Source organism: Pelobates fuscus, chromosome 12, assembly GCF_036172605.1.
Source record: "Pelobates fuscus isolate aPelFus1 chromosome 12, aPelFus1.pri, whole genome shotgun sequence".
Classification (NCBI taxonomy): Eukaryota; Metazoa; Chordata; class Amphibia; order Anura; family Pelobatidae; genus Pelobates; species Pelobates fuscus.
Genome location: NC_086328.1, coordinates 80373463 through 80400153, shown reverse-complemented (window position 1 = coordinate 80400153; position 26691 = coordinate 80373463). Strand labels below are relative to the sequence as shown.

At 41.4% G+C, this 26691-nt stretch overlaps 1 protein-coding gene across 2 annotated transcripts in view; it reads right to left on the bottom strand.

Moving 5' to 3' along the window:
* C12H11orf24 (chromosome 12 C11orf24 homolog) overlaps positions 1-26691 on the bottom strand; it is a 68653-nt gene that overhangs the window by 7348 nt on the left and 34614 nt on the right. For both annotated transcript variants that reach the window (XM_063437325.1, XM_063437326.1), the window contains exon 2: positions 11343-11573. In XM_063437325.1, coding sequence (XP_063293395.1) covers positions 11343-11544 — 202 coding nt within the window. In that variant the 5' untranslated portion in view covers positions 11545-11573. The remainder of the gene's footprint in view (positions 1-11342; positions 11574-26691) is intronic.

Below are 26691 nucleotides of genomic sequence, written 5' to 3'. Positions count from 1 at the left end.
GTTATAGTTTACTTGTTCTTTTTTTCCTTTACTTTATCCCTTATAAGCTTTGATCCATCCTCGCTGCATGTTGGGGACATTGTGACAAAACTGAAGAGACAACGGCAGATGGTGAGGGGTACCGGGTGCAACTGTTGAGGGCCGACGAATAGGTTGAGATGATGGGAACAGGCCATAGAGATTAACTGTTATAGCTCATTCGCCACATATCCAAGATGCCTATAAAAAAACACTTCCCTAAACGCTATACTCACATGCCATACACCTCATTAACATTAGCAAACAAAATGGACACTATGCTGGCCAGAGCACTGCACCCACGCCTCCGTCAGACTCCCTTTACCACTATCAAAGACCACAGAGGTAAACCTATGACAACACTGACCAACATAGCAAAGGTATTCACGGATTTCTGTAAGGCCCTGAACAACCACACTGCCCAGGAAGATGACAACCCTACCATACTTACACAAGAAGAAAAAAAACACAGAATAGATAGAGTAAAAGAACCCTCTCCACTCCGTGAGATAGTAGTGCAGCGCTGTATAATAAAATTTAGAAACTCACCCTATTGAAATTTGTTGGGTGGTTCAGCTTGGTTGTACATATATATATATACAAACGCGTTTCACCTATCCTGTAGGCTTTTTCAATCGGCATAGTGTTGCTTCCTGATTCCGGTATTTACGTCATCGTTCGTGTACGCCCCCTTCGGTTTTAATCCTATCATTATCGGACATCCGCCTAGGTCTACCCCATCACCGCTACTTCTCGTTCACTTGATAGTCTGGCTTCATGTAGTCACTGATATGTTTTATCTGGGCGGACGGGACTACATTACCCGGAATGCATTGCGGCAAAATAGTTCCGTTATTTCCAGCATAGTAAAACTGGCATTCCCCTCATACTTGGCAATTCAGTGTCCCATAGTATAGCGAATTTCGCTTAATCAGTATAGTCACATTAAGTAACCCATGAAAATAAGAAAAAGAGGTTTATACATATATGTATCAATAACAAGAGAAACACAAATATATAAAAAAAGAAATAGGACTCTATAACCTAAAAACTACCTATCTTAATATATTAACAAACCACCAGGATCATTTTAATTTTACAAGCAATTTGAAAATAAAAAAAATAAAAAGGAGGAATTGACATTATAGTCTCCCTATTTTTCCCATGAAACCACTCAAATTCACCATAGAGCAAACGGAGATGCGATGGATTATAAAAAATGGCACAATTCGAAGTCTACATTCAGACCATACGGGGCCACAGTGTGCAAGTCAAATATCCACCGCATCTCCGCCTGTCCTAATTTTTTAATTATGTCATCCCCCCCTCCAATTTAAATGGACTTTTTGAATAGCAAGGAAAGTTAAATGTTGTGGATCGCAACCATGGTGCTCCTTAAAATGTGCCAAAACACTATGTTGCATAAATCCTCTCTTGATATTACGAACATGCTCATTTATTCTAAAATGTAAAGATCGTTTTGTTCTTCCCACATAATAAAGGTTGCATGTACATTTGAGTAGATATATGACTTGTTTCGTATTGCATGTAATCAAGTATTTTATAGTATATTCCTTTCTTCCCTGTGGGTGTTCAAAAGTAGTCACATGTCTCTTATTACTACCTGTCCGCCTACATGCTGTACATAACCCACATCCAAAAAAGCCGTCTTTGTGCAAAAAAGGTTTTAGGTTGTTTATTTTTTATATGATTTTTAACCAACTTTGAGGCTAAACTTGGAGCTCCCCTATATACAACTCTTGGTTGTTGTGGTAGTATGTTGTACAATACGGGATCAGACCTCAACATTGGCCAACATTTTTTTTTTTTTATTCTTTATTTTTGCAGTGCATATGGTGATAACATTCAGGCACACGGTACCCCAGAGGCAATCCGCGTGCTTTGTGCAAAACAATGAGTGGTAACATGGAAAGCATTAGGGTATGTTAGGACAATGCACTATTTTTTATATATATGAACAGGTTTAAATCAAGATAGTTAGGCATAGTATAGATTATTTACGTAGTATGCTAGGGTAACTATGCGTGTTCAGAATAAAACATACGTGTGATGAGATAGGTTAAACTAGCTATATACTGAGTTAGCAATACATATGTATGGTTATGCTTAGGGCATGCTGAGTAGGTGTTGGTTAGAATGAGATTCTACGAGACAACAAGGAAACATATAGGACGGTAGCTTAGTGGTAGAATCATATGGTTGCAAGCAGGTAGTATGCTTGGTTTAGGTAAGTACATGCTCAGGTATGAACAAATATCAGACGGGTGCTCGTTAAGGGTTAAACAGGCTGAATGGTTAATTGTAAGATTATAAAATTATAAAATTACAGGCTTTTGCGCAATAGTGAACAGGTGAGATATTCTACTCTAGACTTACCGTAATTGAATCATGTTTGCATATTCAAACTTAAACAAATCGTTAAGTACAGGCTAGGCAAGTTATGAGATGCATATAACAGTAATGATAAGGTTAAGTCAGCTGGTGTACTCATGTAAAACAGGCTTATTAATAAGGAGCATGCTGCATACAAGGGATATGTTTGTTAGTATCGAGCAGTTCAGACACAAAAGGACCTGTGTCCTGTGCGTGCTGTGGGCATCCATATGGTCCGTTCAGCCAATGCCCTGGACTGTGAAGCTGCAGGTGTACAGGTGTCTGTCTCTCTCGATCGCCAGCGCACCAGGGGTTAAGGCTTTCGGCTGTTCCTCTCGCCGGGCTCTTCCCGAGGTACCTGTGTGGCGCTCACCGTTCTGGCGAGTCTTGGTGTCGCAAGTTGGGGTTCGGGTGGCTGGTGAGGTTAGTGTGGTAGACATCTTAGGTGTACTGGCTGGTCTCACCCTGGTGTGAGTGGGAGTGAGCGCTGTCGCCGCTGGACATGTCGCCTTTTCCCGCCATCTTGTTTTTCGGCGCCGTCTGGAGGCCGCCCCAGCGGTGCTTGGCCGGAGTCCACACAGGAGTCGCCGGGTTGCTGGGCGAATACATGCCGCCGCCAGTCTTCTCGCTAGCCTGAAGGCATGACATTTGGCACTGAGCTTCGTCCAGAGGCTTGCACAGAGTTGGTCGAAGAAGTCCAAGGTATGTTTGGGGGGCCTTAAACGGATGTGTTGCGTCGTTGGCGCCATCTTGCCTGAGCCCTGGCATTTTTGTCTCACCGTAGTTTTTGTCTCTCGTTTTTGTAGCTTTGCGGGGGTGGACACCCCCAGCGCGGACCGGGATGTCCCCCGCCGGTCCAGAGGGGGGGGTAGCAGGGCAGCTTTTGAGTCGTGCTTCGGAGCGGCTCCCTTGCCGGGCGATCGGCCGCCTCCCCCAGGCTGTAGGCTCCGCTTCTGTTTGGGCCTCATGGCCGGTTCCAGCGCTCGTTTTGCGTTTCGATGCTCGTTTGGTATCGGCATGTTCCGTTCAGGGTTCTGTGTCGCTTTCCGGGCACCATGCACCGCTGACAGTGTGTGGTAGAACATGGTTTATGTTTTTGCGCCCGCTGGTGCCGGAGCTAGCAAAGATTGCGTCCGGCCATCTTGGCAGTCAGGCCCTGCCCCCTGGCCAACATTTTTTAATAATTTGCTTTACCTGCCTACTTTTTGAATTGAAGTTGCATAAAAAGGGAATATTTTGACTCCCATTGATATTCCTATCCTTATACTTCAAAAGTGATGCTCTATCTTGGGATTTTACTTCATCTATGGTATTTTGTAAACTACCGTTACTATACCCCTTTTCTATAAAGCGGCTTTTTAGTTTTTCCGCTTGAATGTTGTACGTTGTTATATCGGTGCAGTTTATCCGTATTCTGAGAAATTGGGACCTTGGGATGTTTAAAAGCCAGGGTGAGAAATGGCAACTATGTAAATCGATGTAATTATTTACATCAACCAACTTAAAGTGGGTTTTGGTTTTTATAGTGTTGTCCTCAATATAGATTGTTAAATCCAAAAAATTGACATTATGTTTGCTGTAATCTGTATGCCAAAAACAACTGAAGGCTCTCTTCTGGACCGTCCCAAATAAAAAAAATATCATCTATGTATCGACGATAGGAAACGAGGCTTGCACACCAGTCTGTATTGTCTAAAATACACAAGCTAACATTACCGAAACTAGATCCTGGGTGGCGAAATTACCATAAAATAGAAATAGACAGAGCAATATCAACTTTAAAAGGACATAAAGCCCCGGGGCCGACTGATTAGAGGGAGGATATAATAAGACATTTCATGACGACTTAGCACCACACATGACAAGCTGGTTTAATTACCTGATGGGGGTTGGGGGGGGGGGATTCCAGATCCTGACATGGCTAACATAGTGCTACTCCCGAAGCCGGGAAGAGATGCCTCCTGACCGGAAAATTTCAGGCCCATATCGTTAATAAACCACGATACCAAAATACTTGCGAAGGTGCTAGCTGTACGACTCTCCCCCCTCTTGACGGGACTGATACACGCAGACCAGGTGGGCTTTGTACCGGGGTGCCAACTCTTTGAAAACACTAGACAAAATATAGACCTTATTTGGAAACCGGCTTCCACCCAGAAAACCTGTGCTATAGACCAGGAAGTGCCCTCTAGTGGCTGTCTAGTAGACAGCCACTAGAGGAGGAGTTAACCCTGCAAGATAATTATTGCAGTTTATGAAAACTGCAATAATTACAGTTGCAGGGTTAAGGGTAGTGGGAGTTGGGACGCAGACCACTCCAATGGGCAGAAGTGGTCTGGGTGCCTGGAGTGCCCCATTAATGTAGGTGTCGATTGCCTGCTCATGCTGGCTTTTTAGTTTAAACACTGCCTTTTCAGAGAATAATGGACTTTAATGTATTTTAAATAGAAAATTATCTTTAGATATACATTTCCTCCAAAATCATTAAATTCAAAATAATCAACTTTTTATCCCTGGATTTTAACCCTGGAGCAGGGTTTGACTGTTCCAAAACTGGGGCTTTTCCCAAGAGACACCACCAGAGAAGGAGCCTGGTGTATCCAATGCTCAGAATATGGATGACTTGCAGGCACTCTCCCAAATCATGACCACGAAACTGACCTTGACATCCTGTTGACATCAGGGACACGATCTGATTTGAAAATGTTGGGCCCCTGCACAAAACTGGTAAGTTTCGAGATGCCAGTATCATTCGGCTGGCCCAACTAGATTGTGCAGCGGAATTGATAACCAAGTGTAAAAGTTTCTTGCTGGTAGACATAAGAAGGTAATTGGAGGACATCGACAACCAGTGGCAGCAGTGCAATATACTCATTTGAGGCTTCCAGGAGCTTCTTGCTTCTAAACCACTTATTGAAGCCTTTCATCATTATTTAAAGGGACACTATAGTCACCAGAACAACTACAGCTTATTGCATTTGTTCTGGTGAGTAGAATCATTACCTTCAGTCTTTTTGCAGTGTTTACATTACAGCCTAGTGATAACTTCACTGGCCATTCCTCAGATAGCTGTTAAGAGATCCTTCCTGGGTCATGGCTGCCTAAAATGCATCCAAACATTTAGTGTCTCCACCCTCTGCATGCAGGCACTGAACTTTCCTCAGAGATTAATTGATTCAATTAATCTCTATGAGGCGATGCTGATTGGCCAGGGCTCTGTTTGAATTGTGCTGGCTCTGCCCCTGATCTGCCTCCTTGTCAGTCTCAGCCAATCCTATGGGGAAGCATTGTGATTAGATCAGGCTACCACTTCTGCTGATGTCAGCAGGCAGGTCTAAACTAAACAGGCACAAAGCATGTAGCTGCAGACTTGAATACAAGTAAGATTTTACTATGTTTAGGGAGGCAAGAGAGGGCCAGGGTGGCTAGTTAATGGTTTTAACCCTATAGGGTCAGGAATACAGGTTTGTATTCCTGACCCTATAGTGCTCCTTTAATCTGATTTTGGTTAGCAAGAGCCCCAGAGATCTCACTGGTTCACTCAAGATCTACATGGAAACTCATGGCAAATATCCCTTTACCAGGACTTTCCAAGATTCTGCTGCCTCATAAGGGATTTAATGTGGGTTACCCACTACGTTGGAGAGGATTTGTTGAGTTTGTCTATTGGTAGCACTTAATTGCCAAATTTGGGAGGTAATTCCTGAGTAAAATAAGGAGAAATGCTGCTTCCTAATAAAAATACAAAAATATAAACATACAAAAAACAAACTTATTGCTTGCATGCTGACATACATAAAAATCTTCCCTTTGCTTTTAAATAACCTTTCAGCTGGCGAAATGTTCCAATCACAGGCTTCTGCAGGGTCTACAATAACATATTCTAGGGGTATTCCCCGCTGGACCTGAGAGGGGACTGATACAAAGTACACAGTATAATTATATTAAATCTCAGGTCCAGGACATATATAGGAATAACCCCCAAAACACTCATTTAACAGTGAGGCACCCCTTCAAGTGCTATATTCCCAGATAGCCTGGATCTGAGCGCCCAACATATCGGAAAAGTGCTCAGATCCTACGAACGTAGCCAAATCGCCACCAGGGTATAGTTTAGACCGACCGCACAGGAGGCGTTTGCCCAAAAGAGTTCCATGAATTCAACCTGTGCGGTCGGTCTCTTTCGGGAGTACGAAATATAACAATAAATGTGAATAAGCTGTTCGTGCGTATGCTTATACAGTATATTTTGTTCATGAGTATGCTCCCCCTGAACGCTGCTCCTTTTAGACAGATGGAAACGAACATAGATGGCAGTGGAGGTTTCAGCGGAGTTCGCACGGCCGGGTGTGTTCGAAAACCAAGATGGCCGCTGCCTCATGTTCGTTCATACGAACGACGGCCACCCAGCTGACTGTTGAAGTGATTGCAGTTTGGGAAAGTGTTAGTGAGGTCAAGTGGGTTAACAAGCAGCACACTGCTCTTCTAGGTGGTCTATGTATTCGGTACTTTAAATCGGTATACAAACCAAAAGGGGCCAATCCAGTCAATGAAAAATAGTAATTTAGGAACAGGGGAACTGTTACAGTAGCACTGGAAGCTTTGCCCAGTGCTGAATTTCAGGTAAGTAGAACCTTTTGTTTTCTCAGATTTTACTACAAATTGTGAGAGGGAACCTTCTCTACAGTGCCCAATGGGGCATAATACACCGGAAAGGCCCCACTTCTACATTAATATTTTAGTTTGACCCACTCTTGGTAAGGGTTTTAATTTCACCTATCTGAACAGGGTTATGTGTGGACTTCACCAGAAAGAGGTCCAGGCTCTTTCCTATAATATACCTTATGAGGACTCTCCCCTGTCTGGTACTCATCCACATTTGCCCTGGACGTTACTTGTGTTCTCTCATCACTCTCCCTGTCTACTATGACTAGTCTTTAGATCCATGCACAACTGCATTTTAGTTCCTATAATGTGAGAGGTTTGAATGTCCCAGGGAACTTCACAAGGCTTCTTCACAAACTATGCTTGTGGAGAATTCCAGTAGCATTCATTCAAAAGACACACATTGGGGAGAATCCTCCACCCTTTCCAAGCAAACTTTTACCATACTGGATTTTTTCATATTACACGAATGTTAAGACAATATTTACATGGCCTTTCAACAGAACTGTAATGGAAGATTTATTTATTAAAAGTATGATTGTAGCCAAATGTTACACCTTTGCATCCATCAAGGTACCTAATGTAGCATATCGTACTTTACTTTCCCAGATGGCAACCGTAAGAATTTCTGAGGGAGGAAGTAGGTTGTTGGGGGTGACAAATGTCCCATTGGATCCGGTCATGAGCACCTCTTGTAGGGTTAGGCATATTCCCCCATACCATCTTCGTAGTGTCAAAACATTTGTGGCCTGTTAAGGTTTGGTTGACTACTGGACACATACAGATGACAGCAACTGTTCATTTTTCTCTCTGGCCCACTCTTCTTATCAAACAGATGATCTATTTCTTAGCACAGAATTTTCTAACTCTTAAAGTTTCCTCAGACGCAGGGCTTTTCACAGGGTCTGACTACTACCCAATCTAAATGAGCCTATCTGGTCCTCTTTTCTGTGCAATGATAGACAATGTACACTGTATGAGTCCATAGTGTTGGACCCTGGAATCACCTGTGGCGAGCAAAACACTTTATCACAGTATTTTTTAGAGCAGCAAAAAAAAGAAGAAAAAAAAGGGGGGGGGACTCACCCAAGGTTTGTAACGTTACCATCTAAAAGATCCACTCTTTCATTAGTTGAACTTCATAAAAAGTAGGTACCCACCATATTATGTCAAGACTATAGAAGATTCGAGGAGCAAGAACTCTGTCATAAACAAATACCACTACGGATTTGCTATTAAGTGAACAAAATACTTTTCTCAGCCTTTCTGAAGACCTATCACACTTTGAGGAGACAAATGCAGAGGTCTTTTTGCTTGCATGCTTCAGAGTCACATCCGTAAAACAAAGACCATAAAACAGCCCCTCTCTTGGCTACATTCGTAGTGAGGAATTAGCACTTTACAAAGATGTAAAAGTGTTAATGCTGAATTTTCAATGTTGCTGATGAGGGTTGGTCAATGAGAAAAAAACATAGATCAAAACTGGGTGACTGGCCTAAAGAACCCCTTTAATGTTTACAACTTAACAGTGAAAACAAATAATTTGGCTTTAGTACATGTAAAAATCTGTCTTTACCATGTTTAAAAAACTGCTAAACAATTTAGAACAGTAAAAACTTTTTTTAAATGTGTGTTTTTTGGGACACATGAACATATTAAAGTATACTGAAGCACAAAACTTTTCTGTTATTTCTTTTATTTTTTTTACAATCCTTGTCAGTGTGTTACATTAAATTTCTCTTTAAGGCCACTATGACCAATGCCATTCTCATCCCATAATTATTTACCATCATGCATCTGGTTTCACTGCCATGATGTTGCATATTCTATTGCATGATGCAATTTGGATAATTCAATACCTATGCTCCTCGCTGTCACCACTCTCCTACAGACAGGCAGAGTGTAGTTTAGATTTTACCTCTCCCCCTGTTAGGCACTGCCTAAAATTGACAGATTGAATGATGAAAAGAATCTAATCCAATAAACAACACAATATATATTTACTGAGAAACAAAAAGAACATAGTACATGTCCAGTAAAATATAATTTATGACATGTGATCACAATATTTTTTATATATATCCAATGAACAAGGAGGTAGTATTCCCATTTATAGAGTATTACAACAGAGATCACAACAGTAATACTATAACTATACATATCTAAATAATTCAATCCTGCTCTCAGAATATAAAACTCTACAAACCACAAGCTAACACAGCCATGCGATATTAGTTCTGCACTGGAGGTGAACTTGGTTAACAGCCCTTAAAAGCAGACATCTTAAAATACAGCACTATGAAAGATATAATCCATCATAATGGTTTTAAAATGCCAGATGCATAGTACGTTTGCACTGAGCCACATACAGATCTTCACTACACAAAATATTCCAAGCCAAATACTGAGGAGCCTGAGAATCAGACATTTGTTAAATGTAAATATAACTGACAGATACCAATTTAAAATATACAAATTGCTGTGCATGCAATAAAGATGAAAGTCACTCACGAATATAAATTAAATAAATAGACATTTTCTTTTCGGACCAGAAGCTTGTTTCTTAAACACTTCACAGCCAATGTTATATATGAGAACAGTGACAAGTTTAAAGGATCACTAGATTGTCAGGAAAATAAAGCGGTTTTCCTGACACTATAGTGCCCTGAGGGTGCCCCCACCCTCAGGATCCCCCTCTCATGGCGCTGATGACCTCTCCTCCCCGTCCGACGTCAGCGGAGCCGAATGCTCATGCGCGGCAATTGCCACGCGCACATTCAAAGGGTCCATAGGAAAGCATTTCTCAATGCTTTCCTATGGACGCTCAGCGCGATGGATGCGAAATTCGCATCCAGCGTCGCAGATGTGCCTCTGGAAGACAGCCACAGGAAGCTGGATTAACCCCAAATGTAAACCTAGCAGTTTCTCTGAAACTGCTATGTTTGCACCTGAAGGTTTAAAACCTGAGGGACCTGGCACCCAGACCACTTCATTGAGCTGAAGTGGTCTGGGTGACTATAGTGTCCCTTTAATGAGGGATAGTGTAAAAAAACACACAAGGATAACAATGCAGGGTTAATGTGTCATAGTTAAAGGTTTACATAATTGAAAAGTTTTATTTAAAAATAGCCCTATCATGAACCACTTGTTCACTTAGCCCCAGAAAGGTGCCAATCACACCTTACTGAAGAGGCCACCAAGGCCAAAACAATCTATGGTTAATGGAGCCTTCCAAACATTTCTGTTGTGAGCCACCCTTTTGGGTTTTCAGGTTTTCTTTCTAATGGCACAAGAAAGCCAAAATGTTTGCTCATCTTAAATTATCTAGGTTGCACTTTGTTTTTGGCTGTCTTTAATGAACGTAAATGCAATCAGGTAAGTTCTTCATGTTTGGCTATGGATCAGGTTCCAATGTACCCATAACCTCTTTAGTGCAAGACAATCATGACCGCATCTTGGGTCTTTATGACACAATAGTGTTGGCGTTGAATCTAATAGAATGCATATTAGTGTGTTTGTGTTCCGCCACAAATGACTGTGTTCTAAACGGTCTACTATATTGTGGAACATGATTTTGTCAATGATACATTTTTTCAGGCTACCAATTAAAGTTCACCTTTAAAAGATCGGTTTATAAAGGCACAATAAATTTAGTGCAAGGGACATATGGAAACACTATAAAAACGTATAAATAAAAGGAACACGCCAGGCACCATAACAACCTCATCTAAATAAATTTGAAATGGGGTCAAAAGGCCCCCTTCTTACCTAAAAGGTTAACCCCAAAGGTTGCCTCCAGTAATCTAAGCCAATCAGTAGCTCCCTATTCATAAGAAAAATAAATAAATAAAATAAAAAAATGTTTGAACGGGGACCTACTGCTTGGCTAACGGGGACCTACTGCTTGGCTGACCATTAATTTCAGGGTCTGGGGGAATCCCAGAACCGGCACTGGATGCAACCTTTGGTGTTAAACAGTTTGAGAACAGTTTAACCCTCCTTTAGGTATAAAAGCACCTCATGCCTCCTAGCACCATAACAACTTAAATTTTAATTAAAGTTCACCTTTAAAAGATCGTTTTATAAAGACACAATAAATCTAGTGCAAGGGACATATGGAAACACTATAAAAACGTATAAATAAAAGAAATACGCCAGGCACCATAACAACTTCATCTAAATAAATTTGAAATGGTGTCAAAAAAAATGTTAATTAAGTTGTTATGGTGCCCGGAATGTTCCTTTCAGCTTTCAAAAAAACTCACCTGGGTATTGCTCAGATTTACATTCTTGTCTACATTGTGTCTCGTTGCTAATGCCACCAATCTTTAGTAGCTTGAACCCATTTTCTGTTTGCGATTCTATCCTGTTAGCGGACAGGCACAGGTTGACTGACCATAGGAGTATGACACTTCTCCACATTCTGGGAAGGTATCTCAGAGTTGCTTGAGGCAGTCGATCATGCATTTCAGATCATTCGTGACATACTGATGTACCTACAAATACACACATTTTGAGCATGATAGATTTAGCAACAAGGTTTTAAAAATGCAAAAGCTAAAAACACCACCTTAATGCAACAAGTTTTATACAATCACACCAGTCAGTCACAAAACAAGCACTGAAGATACTAGCAAAAGAACAAAACACTCAAACTGTCACAGTAACAGCACTATAAGGTTCTCTGTATATAATAATATAGAAAACAGGTCAAATGTCACTTCAAAGATTTTCACAAGGGCTCTCAGTATATGGATCATTTGTATCTTTACTGTACAAAATACAAACATTCTAACATGAAATCATCGTATTTTGCTGCACCCAAGACTTGTTTAAATTGTAATATTTATTAGATTAAGTCTTGATGAATGATGTCTTGATGACTGTTCTAAACAAGTTTTAGGAACTTCTAATACAAAATGAAAAAAAACAAAAAACATTTAAGAAAGCACTAGCTGTTATGGAGTGCCCACAGAGAAACAAATTAGAAAGTTCCGGAGGACACTTGGCACAGGGTGTCATTTTTAACCCCCTGCTTCTCACAGTTTCACATACACATCAACAAACCTGTCAAAAAGAGACTGTGTTCCTAGGTTAATGAGAACATATATGAGAAAATAGATTACGATAGGAAACATTTTAATTATATGTTGCTGTCTCTATGCTTAGTCAGTGAAGAAAATTACTTGTATCAGTTAGCACATGTATGCCAGTTAAATGACCACTATAGGCACCCAGGCCACTTCAGCTCAATGAAGTGGTCTGGGTTCCAGGTCCCTCTAGGGTTAACCCTGCAGCTGTAAATATAACAGTTTCAGAGGAACTGCTATGTTTACACTAGGGTTAATCCAGCCTCTAGTGTCTGTCTCATTGACAGCCGCTAGAGGCGCTTCCGCGATTCTCACTGTGAAAATCACAGTGAGAAGACGCTGACGTCCATAGTAAAGCATTGAGAAATGCTTTCCTATGGACTGATTGAATGCGCGCGGCTCTTGCCACGCATGCGCATTCAGAACTGACGTCAGAAGAGGGAGGTGATTTCCCCAGCGCCGAGGGAGCCCAGCGCTGGAGAAAGGCAAGTGATTAACCCCTTCCTCCCCCTTCAGCCCGGTGGGACCTAAATACCCTATAGTGCCAGGAAAACGTGTTTGTTTTCCTGGCACTATATTGGTCCTTTAACCGCCATTTATGGGCTACTTTGCAAGGCCTCTAATCAGACATTCTGCAATATAAATGTTAATTGTAAACAATATTTTTCCTTGTCTCTTCATAAGTTTTTAAAGGGACACTAAAGTCACCAAAACAACTTTAGCTTAATTGAAGCAGTTTCACTGCTTAATTCTCTGCCACTTAGGAATTAAATCACTTTTGTTAATGCAGCCTAGTCACACCTCCCTGCATGTGACTTACACAGCCTTTCTAAAGTCTTCCTGTAAAGAGAGTGATCTAATTGTTATACTTCCTTATTGCAAATTCTGTTTAATTTAGAATTTCTCATCCTCTGCTCAGTTAATAGCTTGCTAGACCATCCAATAGCCTCCTGTATGTGAATAAAGCTCAATTTACAGAGCAGGAGACAAACACTTTTAAAGTAAGTTACATCTGATTGAAAATGAAACCATTTTGTTCCTATGTAGGCTCTGTCAGTCACAGTCAAGGGAGGTGTGGCAACGGCTGCATAAACAGAAACAAAAGTGATTTAACTCCAAAATGGCAATGAATTCTGCAGTGAAAATTCATAGGCATGACCTATACACCAAAACGGCTTCATTAAGCAAAGCTAAAAATTTTTTTACCGACTATAGTGTCCCTTTAACGTTGGCACTCTCACTTATATATCCAGTTTACAAGCAGTATGGGGTTTTAATTAGATTTTCTGATCAAACATGGCATTTACTAATGGGTTAGCTCCTCCCATCACAGCAGAAGGGACAGAAAATAGAACTCTGAAATTGGTATAAATAGAACAACCACCTAAACTAAGCATGTCAAACTCAAAGACTATCACGGGCCACATAAACAAGGTTTAAGTTTATGTGGGCTGCAAAAAAAACCCTTACATTTTTATAGAAACCGGTTTGTTTTGAAAGGTACAGTATAAATTCTTTTTTTTTTTCCTTTAAAGCATCCCCCTCTACTAAACCCCACTTTCCCCCCTCTATACTAAATCCCAGTGTCCCCCCCTCTATACTAATTCAGAGTCGTCGTCCCCCTATACCAAATCCCAGTCCCCCCCCCTCTACTAAACCCCAGCCAATGTTTAAAAAAAAAAAAAAAAACACGTCAATATTGGCCAACAAGCAGACTTCACTCACATTGCCACTGCCAGTATGCAACTCAAGCCCAGCCTCTGGTATACCCCAATGGCGCCATCCGCACCCTGTGCCAGGGTGGGGCACGTTGACATCATGTCGGAATGTGACGTGGCCTTGCGTGCAACTCCACTTCCTCCACTGTCCAGCCACGGCCATCGCAACACTGACCAACACACACTCACTGACAGACACTGACAGACAGACAGACACACACACACATCATTTTATTTATTGTTCCGTACCTTTGGGAGCTGGTGTGGGGCCTCTGCCTGGGGTCCAGTGGGGATCTTCTACCTGCTCCTCACTGCTCCCTCACGCTGGCAGTTTAGTGGTGCCGGAATGATGTCATATTCCGGCATCACTACAGACGGCGCGCTAGGGAGCAGTGAGGAGCAGGAAGACCGAGCTCCCTCGCTGCAGCCAACAACCTCTACTCCTTGCCGGGTAAGTTTTAGCAGAGTAGGCACCTGCAATGTGGGGAGAGCAGGTGCCTACTCTGCCTTAGTAAGCATGTCAAACTCGCAGCTCGCACAATAATTTTTTTTTTTTTTTTTATCTATTAGCTGTATTATCCCTCCTACTATATATACTGATTGGGTGTAAACTATAAGTAAATGCTGCCATGTTTGATCAGGAATAAAAAAAAAAAATTCATACTTACTATAAATTTTCTTTATCAGATCATTATACAATGGCAGCATTACATTCCCACCCAATCTGACGCTGCAAGTAATCATGCAGAGCGTGAGGACGTCCAGTGTCAGATAACGGAATTACCTATGTACATTTGCAATAAATGTGTGATTAAACAATGGCAGCAAGAAGGCGCTACCACTGTGCACCTTTAAAAATGCTGCTTTGTGACCCAACATTATTTTTGGAGAGTTCTGGACCAGGACGTACATTTTTAAATTGTATGTTACTAGTCAGGCTGTACTTGCCAATCAGAGGCATACTAGGGGGGGTGGGGGACCATGATCCTGGTCTGGGTACTGGAGGGGGATGTGTGAGCTGTGCCCAATGGCAGCTGGGGTGCCGGCACAGCTTACACACGCAGAAACCAGCAATTACCAGCTGAACTGGCCGCACGGTAGGAAAGTGGAGGCGGAGCTAAGAAGAGTCAGGGCAGAGCCAAAGCGGCAGCAGGGGTGGAGCTTAACGCGCCCTTACCCGCTGCTGTTACTGCTGCACATGGAGGTGCAGCAAGAAGGAATCCCTGCTTCTCCAACAGGCTCCAAGGAAGGACTTCAATGAATCCACTCCTCCTCCATCCCACTGTCTGTAAGTAAGAGTGTGTGTGTGTGTGTGTCTGCCTGTAACTGTGTGTGTGTGAGTGAGAGAGAGAGAGACTGTCTGCCTGTAACTGTGTGTACCTGTCTGCCTGTGAGTGAGTGAGTGAGTGATGCTGCCTGTAACTGTGTGTGTGACTGTAACTATGTGTGTGTGCATGTGGCTCTAAATAGGACTGTCTGCCTGTGACCGTGTGTGTGTGACTGTCTGGCTACAACTGTGTGTGTGACTGCCTGTAACTGGGTGTGACTGTATGCCTGTAACTGGGTGTCTGGGGTGCAGGGTTTTGTAGGAGAGGGACAGGACAGGGGTTTTGTAGAAGGAACTAACAGGGGTTTTACAAAGTTTACAAATTTGTGCTATAAATAAAAAAAAAAAAAAAAATTAAAGAAAATAAAATTCAGGTAAAATGGGGTGCCAAACAAAGGACCTGCCCCAGGTGCCAAATGCCCTAGGTACGCCCCTGTTGCCAATGCAATCTATTGTATGTTCCCCAGAGGTGATTATCTTCTCACCAAAGCTAAATTTTCACTTTTACAGAGCTAGTGGCAAGTTTTCACAGAGCTAGTGGCAAGTTGAAATTTTGAGCCCTGTGCTGGTCTATTCATTTTTAGGAACCCACTTTAGGAAGTGCTCACCTGTTTTGTGTTATGTATATTTCATATAATTCAGTGTTGAGAAAAAAAAAAAAAAAGTGTAAAATAAATGTCAACTGTATTGTTGCTAATAAAGATGTACTATTTTATGCAATATCACATCTTTCATGCCCAGAACTGCCTGGCTTAGGATTTTCATGAATTTTAAAAAATAAATAAAAATGCATTTTTAAATAATGAAGAAAAAAAAAAAGCCATAAATGTACATAAGTGATTTAATAAACGAGACATGATATCTAAAAACAATACTTTGTATCATAAAGTATTACGCACATGTATGATTACAATGACCCTAAAGCGCCATCTAGTGAACAGTTAGAAAATGACAGCAAAATACTCCTAAAAATATATATATCCACTTCCAGACACAGTATGTATTGCTATGCAAAATAAAATTCTAACAATCTGAGCATCTAACAACTATTTAAAGGTGGGGAAGTTTTTAAAGCTTTTATCCTGTCTTTTTGATGAGCAGGTTCATTAGTTCATTTGCTATGCTTTTTAGATAAAATTAACTGGAGTTGCAGATCCATGTGAAGTACATTTGCTACATTTTACAAATTAAGGCAATGTGGGAGAATTGAGCAGTGACTCTTCAGACTCATGATCCATACACTAAAATTACCTAATTAAGCTACAGTTGTTTTGGTGCCTATAGTATCCCTTTTAAGTAATGGAGGCTGGTGCAATGCAGACCCTTAGTCTAGCACAGGCATAGGCAACCTTCGGCACTCCAGATGTTTGGACTAAACCTCCCATGATGCTTTGCCAGCAATATGGGTGTAAGAGCATTGTGGGGGATATAGCCCACTACATCTGGAGTGCTGAAGATTGCCTATTCCTGGTCTCGAACCTGGTAATCAGCATTTGCTGACATTCGGCACTGAATGTCAGAACGTGGTCAAAATCGGTCATTGCTGCAGAAGAACCCCCAGTGGCCATCAGGGAGACAGCTCCTAGAGGGGTGTTTAGCCCTGCAATCAAAACATTGCTGTATCTACTTAATGGCAATGTTTTAGATTGCAGTATTAAAATAAAAGGGCACTGCACCCAGACCACGTCAATGAGATGAAGTGCTCTGGGTGCCTTAAATGTTCCTGAATCAGAGTCTTTAAACACGTTTGTGTGAATTGTAGATTATTAACTTAACCATGAATTTTTAAAAGCTGGAAATTATTCCCAAATTATGTATTCAGCAGGTTAAAATATATATATATATAGGTTTTGTCCCCTCTGCAGCCCTTCTTCCAGAGAGGTATCGCCCCCTCTGCCTATTCTGCTGCAGCCCTTCTTCCAGGAAGATATCCACCTCTGCCTGCAATGTGATTTCTATTGCCTTTACAAAGGCACTTGCGGCTCACAGGCCTAGCTCTCTTGATTTATCCCAGGGCCAGGGGGTCGGAAGATTCTGTTATTGGGATCCCTAAGAATCCACACAGGACACAAAGTTCCAAATGGTAGTAACATACAAATAATCAAATCATATCAGCCAACATACAGGGACTTACAATAACATTTATAAAGGGGCGGAGAAGACATCATTTAAAACAAAATCTCTCCTGACTGCAGAATTAGCAATATGCAAATCTACCTGAATTTGCAAAGTAACAAGCCTTGCTATTCAGGTAGTGCATATAGCTGTGGCTACCAACAGAGGGCGCTATACAGGCTCCATAGCCAAATCCACAAACATAGGCACGACAGAAGCGCACACAAAACAATTAACAATATACAACACACATGATAAACACCCTGCACCTAGAATTGGCACCGGGTGACTTAGATATAGGAGCAATTTAGGAACCTTTGTAAAGTGTCCTTCTGCTCAAAGTGATGGGGACTACTGTCACAACCCCAGTAACTAAACAACACATAGGTCTGGGAATACAACTGATTTTTATTAGGAAAGCACAGTCTTTTATAGACGGACCCCAAGCATAGGGTCCCTATTAATCCCAGAGTAAGCCCGCCCTGGTGCCTCTGAGTCTGGGAGATAATGGAGTTGGTCAGCACTTAAGCTAATTATCTCCTGGATACAGAGGACACAACATGAAAATGATCCAAAAACACATGAAAACAAGCAGGAACCCCACCACATCATATATCCCCTGATAGCTCCGATAAGAGCTCCCAAGTTGTCAAAATAGCATGGGTCCATTGAGAAGAGAGGAGTTATGTAAAAATCGGTAAAGATTGAGCCGACCGCTAGCAAAATCCACGCTGACAATTATTGGGGGCTCCTCCCTACTATTGGAGCAATTTGTCCTTTCAGTCCATAGTACCTTCTTTCCAAATAGCGCTCTCCTGGCAGGTCGGAAGTGGGGTAAAACAGAGGGGTATGTTGACCAGGAATGGGTAAGTGATGAGGCAGAGCCAGAGTTCCACGTGTTTTGGTACTAGGTTCTGCTGGGTACCTCATGGCTTTCTGGAACCGAATGCCCACCAGAGACTTTCGGGTGTTCAGCATGGAGGCGGAAAAGCACAGAGCCAGGGGTAGTGAAATGGTTATTTCATGAACAAAAGAGAGGAATAACAAAGGTTTTCCACAGTTTCTATGTGGCAGGCTCCACCCACCATCTGTGACATGTTAATCACAGTGGGGAATGACAGAAACAGCGACACACCACCAGCTTTAACCCCTTAAGACCGCAGCCAAATGTACAAGTTGTGATCTGGCAAATTTCAATGTGAAAAAACTGAAATATGTAACACGCTATATTTGACCCTGTAACTTCCCAAAACACCATAAAACCTGTACATAGGGGGTACTGTTTTACACGTGAGACATCGCTGAATACAAATATGTGTATTTGTATTGCAGTAAAAGCAAACCGTATTTTGACATTCACAGTTAAAATGTCACGTAGAACTAAAACAATTTAAAAAATTCTTATTTTCTCCCATTTTTTAATATTTTTTTCATATTAAATTATGTTCCATACCTAAATATTTGATGTTAAACGAAAGCCCTGTTTCCCCTATTTGCAATACCCTGGGTTGTCTACTATTGCAAATGGTATGCCATCATGGGGATAATTTTCATTCCTGGGCTACCATACGGTCTCAAAGGCAACCTGGCGAATTTTAATGTGAAAAAACTGAAACGCAAACCTTATATTTGACTCTGTAATTTTTGAAAACACCATAAAACCTTTACATGAGGGGTACTGTTATACTCAGGAGACTTCGCTGAACACAAATATTAGTGTTTCAAAACAGTAAAACGTATCACAACAATTATATCGTCAGTGTAAGTGCCATTTGTGTGTGAAAACTGCAAAAAATGTCACTGTCACTGACGATATCGTCGTTGTAATATATTTTACTGTTTTGAAACACTAATATTTGTGTTCAGCGAAGTCTTCCGAGTAAAACAGTACCCCCCATGTACAGGTTTTATGGTGTCTTGGAATGTTATAGGGTTAAATATAGTGCTAGATTTAAGTCCCTGAATTTTCGGCCTGGGTTGTCAGGCAGGTCCTGCAAATTGTAATTAATAAAATGACCTAATTATGTAAAATTATTACATATACACACACACACATATATATATATATATATATACATACATACACACACACACACACACACGTATATACTTATGTATATAGATATATATTATTTTGTTCTACATGTATTTTGATATCAATATATATATTAATTTTAAAATACAGTTAGAACAAAATGACGCATGTTTATATATTTATATATTTTTTTATTATATATAAATATATATATATATAATGAAAATTATATATATATTTAATCAATATCATTGTACATGTATTTTGATTATATATATATATATATATATATTAATATTAAAACACACGTAGACAGTGTATGTATATTTATGTTACGGCTATGCCGTCCATGTGATCGCGGGGTCCGCGCGATCACATGGCCCTGGGGGGCCGAAGAGGACAGAGGGGGACTTCCTGGGCTCCCAGGTAAGTCCCCCATACCGCGATCGCTGGCGACTGGGTAAGTAAAAAAGATCGCAGGACGTTCTATGCCGTCCTGCGGCGTTTAGAGCCACCAAAATAAGGACGGCATAGAACGTCCTGCGGTCTTAAGGGGTTAATCAGAGGCTAGCCTGGCACTGCCTGAATGGGCCAGTTCTGAAGTTCACAACAATTATGTGGACAGATAAAAAGTGGTAAAAGATTAACATAGTGCAGCAATGTTACATCACACAAAGCGCAGTCCAAATAAAGAAACGCAACTTACATAAATCTGAGAAACTATTTATTACTGGTATTTATAAAGCGCCAACAGATTCCGCAGCGCTGTACAATTAGTGGAGAACATACAATATACACAGACAAATACGAAAGGTAGAGAGCTCTTTTATACAAAGTGCATAGGTAGATAGCCTGTGAGCTTACAATCTAAAGGTTACCGTGGGGATTTGAGACAAGAGTTGGCAGGGGAAATTTGGAAGAGATGGCTAAATAAGTAAACAGAGAGTTGTAGCTATTGGTAGAATATAGAGGGAATGAAGAGGTAAGTGAGTGAGAATTTTAAACAGCTGGAGGAGCATGCTATAAATTTAGGGGGAACCTGGGTGGGCGGTTGCATGGGTTGAGCCGAGTAGAATTGTAGAGGCTTGCAGTACAGATGGTATGGGAAATGGGCCTAGGGAAGGAGTAGAGATAAACAGTTACATCAGCTAGGAGTGGCAAGCATGGGGGGGGGACAAGAAACGGTGGTGAATTACAATTTTCCCAATCTAATCCTAACAGCCAGATTATTAATTAATACATGTAGCTGCAAGTACAAGATACTACAGCAGTACACTATAGATAACAATGAAAACTAGTGCTCCACATGGTTGTACAACCCTTATTAACCCCTTAACGACGAGTGACGGACGAGGTCCGTCACTCAGGGGAATGCGTTAATGACGAGTGACGGACCTCGTCCGTCACCCGTTAAAATTAACCCCAGATCGCCGCAATCGTGGCGATCGTGGGGTTAATGGTGCTCCGGTCTGCCTCTGCATTAGAGGCAGACCGGGAGCACCGGATCTGGCTGTCAGAGTACATGTGCCCGCTATACTCACCTCCGCCTCCCTGCACTTCCTGGTTCTGTGTGAAGTGCAGGGAGACGGATCTTCAGTGATCCTGCCCCCTGGTGGAAAAAAAAAATAGTAAAATTAAAATCCCACCCCCCTTTAACCCCCCTTTACCCATTTTAATAAATAATTAACCCCTTCCCTGCCAATTGATCACTGACTACAGTGATCAATTGGCAGGGATTACATTTTACTAAGATCTGATTTTTTTTTTTAACCCCTGAGGGTTAATTCTTTTTTTTTTTTTTTAACCCTAAGGGGTTCAATTTATTTTATTAATTAATTTAAATATTTTAAAATTATAAATTTAGCTAGCTGGGGAGGGTGGAAGTTAGTGGGGAATTGGGGGATTTAGTATTACGCTAACTAGGGGTTAACGTTAAAAAAAGTTTAAAAATAAGCTTTAAAAAGTTAAAAAATTAAGTTAAAAAAAAGTTTTAATAACATTTAAGTAAAAAATTTAAAAAAATAAACCCTTTACCCAGTCCAAATAAAAATTAACCCCTTCCCTGCCAGTCGATCACTGCCTACAGTGATCAAAATACAGATCACAGTAGTATACTGTTCTAATTTTTTTTTAACCCCTGACGATTAACTTTTATTTATTTTTTAACCCTCAGGGGTTAAATTTATTTTATTAACTAATTTAAATATTGTATAATTAAATATTTTGCTAGCTGGGGTGGGTGGGAGTTATGGGAAAATGGGGAATTTACTGTTAGTGCTGCTTACTGCTAGTTAGGGGTTAACGTAAAAAAAAAAAGCTTAGAAAAATGTTAAATCTGTAACAAAAAAGTTTTACGAAAGTTTAGGAAACTTTAAAAAAATGAATAATCAAAACAAAAGTTTAAAAAAAAAGTTTTAAAAAGTAAAAAAAGTTTTAAAAAGTAAAAAAATACATTTAATAACGCTCATTACCACTACACCTGGTACAAGCTAGCGGAAAAATGATCCCACGCTAAGGTTCAAAATATGCCTTTTGAAATACCCTGGGATGTCTTCTTTAAGAAATGGTATGGCTTTATGGGGTATTTGGATTATATAGCCTGGTAAAATACTCTAAAATGGGACATGGGCACAGCGTAAAAATTTAAAGTTTGAAAAAAAATGGAATGGCTGTGTCCCAAATGTGCCCCTCCGATGTCCACATATACCTGGCAAAGGTACATACAGGGGTATTTTTGTACTCAGCAGACATAGCTGAGCAACATATGAAGTATTATACAGTGGTAGTACACATAAGGTTTGCAAATGGCACTGTAGCTTCACGAAATAGTGCCATAGACATACAATGGGGGTGTCCTTTTACTCAGAAGACTTAGCTGAGCATAATTTGGGGGGTTTGAACTTAGTGGCACACATGAAATATACAAAATGGCCAGCAAAAATGCAATCCGTATGTAAAATATGCACAAAATAATTTTTTACCACATACTTTGGCATGTAATGGTAAAAAAATGGGGGCATGTTAAGGCACAATATGCACCTTATGAGATACCCTGGAGTGTCTACTTTTACAAATGGTAGGCCTTTGTGGGGTTTTTTTGAACAGTCAAACTACTATAATACCCCAAATGGAAGCATAGGCTCATTAAATCCGTCTCTCAAAATTCTACTGTGAATACTGAAAAGGACAGGTCTCCTATATGGCACTGTAGCTTCACGAAATAGTGCCAAAGACATACAATGGGGGTACCGTTGTACTCAGCAGAAGTAACTGAACACATAATAAAACTTTGTACAGGAATAGCACACACCAACTTTACAAAATACACATGAGAAGTTCTTTGTTATAAGTTTGTGTGCGAAAACCCCCCAAAAACACAATTTTACTCCAATATTTAGCAGAGGTTGGCGGTGAAATGGCTACGTAGAAAGTGTCAAAACAACCTTAGGTAAATAGCCTGTGGTGTCTACTTTATATAAATATATACTTTTGTGTGGCAATTTTGTTTTCTTTTATGGCTATTAGGCTTACAAGACAAACATACCAAATTCTAAAATCGCTCCACATAAAAATTTTATTTTACTCCTTGTGCTTTGTGACCTGTAACTACCAAAAAAAACTTAAAATCCCAGACACATTATATATTCTGTAATTCTGAACAACTAAATGAATTTATTTTTAATTACTTTCCTTAACCTGCATTAATTATGTACACATTATTATTGCAAAAACTGTAAAAAAAAAAAACACAAAAATTCATTTTTTTGCATATTTCTGTATTTTTTTTATAATAAATAAGCATTTATATATATATGTGTTACATCAAATTAAAGCCCTTTCTGTCCTTTAAAAAACGGTATATAATATGTGTCGGTGCAATAAATTAGTAAAATGCAAATTGCAGTTGAACGCAAATAGCAAAAAATGCCGTTGTCATTAAGTGAAAGACAAGCTTCTGAAGCTCTGTCCCTAAGGGGTTAAAGGATGTGATGTTATGAGGTTTATTTGGTCTAACATATTGAAGCATAAACACAAAGAAAGGTGCCATAGTGCAGCAAAGAGAGTTATTACCAACTCACATAGAACAGATGTGTTTAGTTATCTCCTGGAGGTATAATATTTCTTTATAAGCTTTTTCACCAGGAAGGATACATAGAGATTTGCTTTTTTTCTGTATGTTATGGGAAGTGAACATAAATCCCAAGGTTCAAACTTTCCACTTGCCCACAAGGTGAGTGAAAATGAAAAATCAGTATAATATAGTAATACAATAATATGATAAAGAATACACTGAATTCAATGCAAGGTAGTCTACGGAGAACTTGCAGAACAAGCTTTGCTACATTGTGACTGTCAGGATGTACATACAAATGCAGGTATGGCCAGTCGGAAGCTATAGAGGTATGTAAATACACCTGGTTTTCTGTAACGCCTCAATTTTGTAATGCCCAGCAGTTAGGGCTTGGATATGTTGTTGTTTTGACAGTTGAAGTAAAATTGATATTTTGTTTTAATAATCGCATACATTAATCTGGTCCCATATGAGGTTCCTCACCTCTCAAACAAGAGTTTGGGAACAAAGACAGACAGTCATGCAATATATAACTATTTAGTAGAGATCCAACCAATAAAAAAAAAAAAAAAAAACACACTTCAGACAAAGCATTTCAGGAGTTTGTAGTGTTGACTCAATGACGCATTTCAAGATTCTAATACTACCGTAGGAGTGCTAGAGAGTAGTACTCACATAGAGTTGCACACTATGGCTTTAATTACATTCTGCTGGCAAAACACAGTAAAAAATTATTGACTTTTTTTTCTGTTTATATCGAATTTTGACTATATTAAATGCCAGACGTTATTCTAGCAGCTGAACTCGATAAACAAGCTGCCTGAGGAAAAAAGAGGGGAAAAAATAGCTTGAAGGGGTAAAGATGACCCCACATTAATACGAGGGTGGTTTTATACATGCCCCATGCCCCCACTCACCATGCCTCAGCCAGCAAGCAAACAGTCAGAAAATGCATTGATATACAGCTTTTTCCTGTTGATATTTTCAAGGACACCTATCAGGGATTATGCCCTCGATGAATGGCATTGAATCGCAAAATCCAATATTTTCAATGCTAAGTACATACCGTATATACTCGAGTATAAGCCGACCCGAATATAAGCCGAGGCCCCTAATTTTATCCCAAAAAACTGGGAAAACTTATTGACTCGAGTATAAGACTAGGGTGGGAAATGCAGCAGCTACTGGTAAATTTCTAAATAAAATTAGATCCTAAAAAAAATATATTAATTGAATATTTATTTACAGTGTGTGTATAATGAATGCAGTGTGTGCGTATGTGTGTGTGTATGAATGCAGTGTGTGTATGAGTGCAGTGTGTGTGTGCATGAATGCAGTGTGTGTGTGCATGAATGCAGTGTGTGAATGCAGTGTGTGCAGGGCCGGTGCAAGGATATTTGCCGCCGTAGGCAAAAAAAATTTTGCCGCCCCCCCCCATATGTCCTGACTTCCCCTCCTCCTCCCTCAGTGGTCCTTACCTCCCCACCCCCGTGTTCCTTCACTCCCCCCCCCAGTGGTCCTGACTCACCCCTCCCCTAGTGGTCCTTACCCTCCCCTCCCCTAGTGGTTCCTACTTCCCCCTCCCCTCCCATAGTGGTCCTTATCCCACCCCCTCCCTCTCATAGTGGTCCTTATCCCCCCCCTCCCTCCCATAGTGTTCCTTATCCCCCCCCATCCCTCCCATAGTGGTCCATATACCCCCCCCCTCCCTCCCATAATGGTCCTTATACCCCCCCTCCCTCCCATAGTGGTCCTTATCCCACCCCCTCCCTCCCATAGTGGTCCTTATACCCCCCTCCCTCCAATAGTGGTCCTTATCCCCCCTCCCTCCCATAGTGGTCCTTATACCCCCCTCCCTCCCATAGTGGTCCTTATCCCCCCCTCCCTCCCATAGTGGTCCTTATCCCCCCCTCCCTCCCATAGTGGTCCTTATACCCCCCTCCCTCCCATAGTGGTCCTTATCCCCCCCCTCCCTCCCATAGTGGTCCTTATCCCCCCCTCCCTCCCATAGTGGTCCTTATACCCCCCTCCCTCCCATAGTGGTCCTTATACCCCCCTCCCTCCCATAGTGGTCCTTATTCCCCCCCTCCCTCCCATAGTGGTCCTTATCCCCCCCTCCCTCCCATAGTGGTCCTTACCCCCCCCCCCCCTCCCTCCCATAGTGGTCCTTAACCCACCCCCATCCCTCCCATAGTGGTCCTTATCCCACCCCTCCCTCCCATAGTGGTCCTTAACCCACCCCCATCCCTCCCATAGTGGTCCTTATCCCACCCGCTCCCTCCCATAGTGGTCCTTATACCCCCCTCCCTCCAATAGTGGTCCTTATCCCCCCCCTCCCTCCCATAGTGGTCCTTATACCCCCCTCCCTCCCATAGTGGTCCTTATACCCCCCTCCCTCCCATAGTGGTCCTTATACCCCCCTCCCTCCCATAGTGGTCCTTATACCCCCCTCCCTCCCATAGTGGTCCTTATACCCCCCCTCCCTCCCATAGTGGTCCTTAACCCACCCCCTCCCTCCCATAGTGGTCCTTATACCCCCCCCCCTCCCATAGTGGTCCTTATACCCCTTTTTTTTTATTATTAATTTTTTTTTAATTATTTTATTTCTTATTTTATTTATATTTTTTTTTTTCGTCCCCCCTCCCTGCTTGATATATGGCAGGGAGGGGGGCTCTCCTTTCCTGGTGGTCCAGTGGCAGTTCAGTGGGGGGGAGAGGGGGGCTGTCAGAGCTGTACTTACCTTTCCTGCAGCTCCTGTCAGCTCTCTCCTCCTCCGCGCGGTCTGTGCAGCTCCCTCTGTCAGCTCCCAGTGTAAGTCTCGCGAGAGCCGCGGCTCTCGCGAGACTTACACTGGGAGCTGACCGAGGTGCTGAACGGACGGCGCGGAGGAGGAGAGAGCTGACAGGAGCTGCAGGAAAGGTAAGTACAGCTCTGACAGCCCCCCTCTCCCCCCAGTCTGTATTATGGCAATGCAAATTGCCATAATACAGACTCTGACTCGAGTATAAGCCGAGTTGGGGTTTTTCAGCCCAAAAAATGGGCTGAAAAACTCGGCTTATACTCGAGTATATACGGTAATTGATTTTCAATATTTTTCATAGATCAATATTCTTTAAACCAATATTGATCAGCAGTAAAATGGATTGCATGGTTAATATACTTCTAGTGGCTGTCTTTCTGACAGCCACTAGAAGTGCTTCCGCTGTGAGAACAGAGTCAGGCTCGGTTCTCAATAATATGCTGCTTCTATAGAGCAT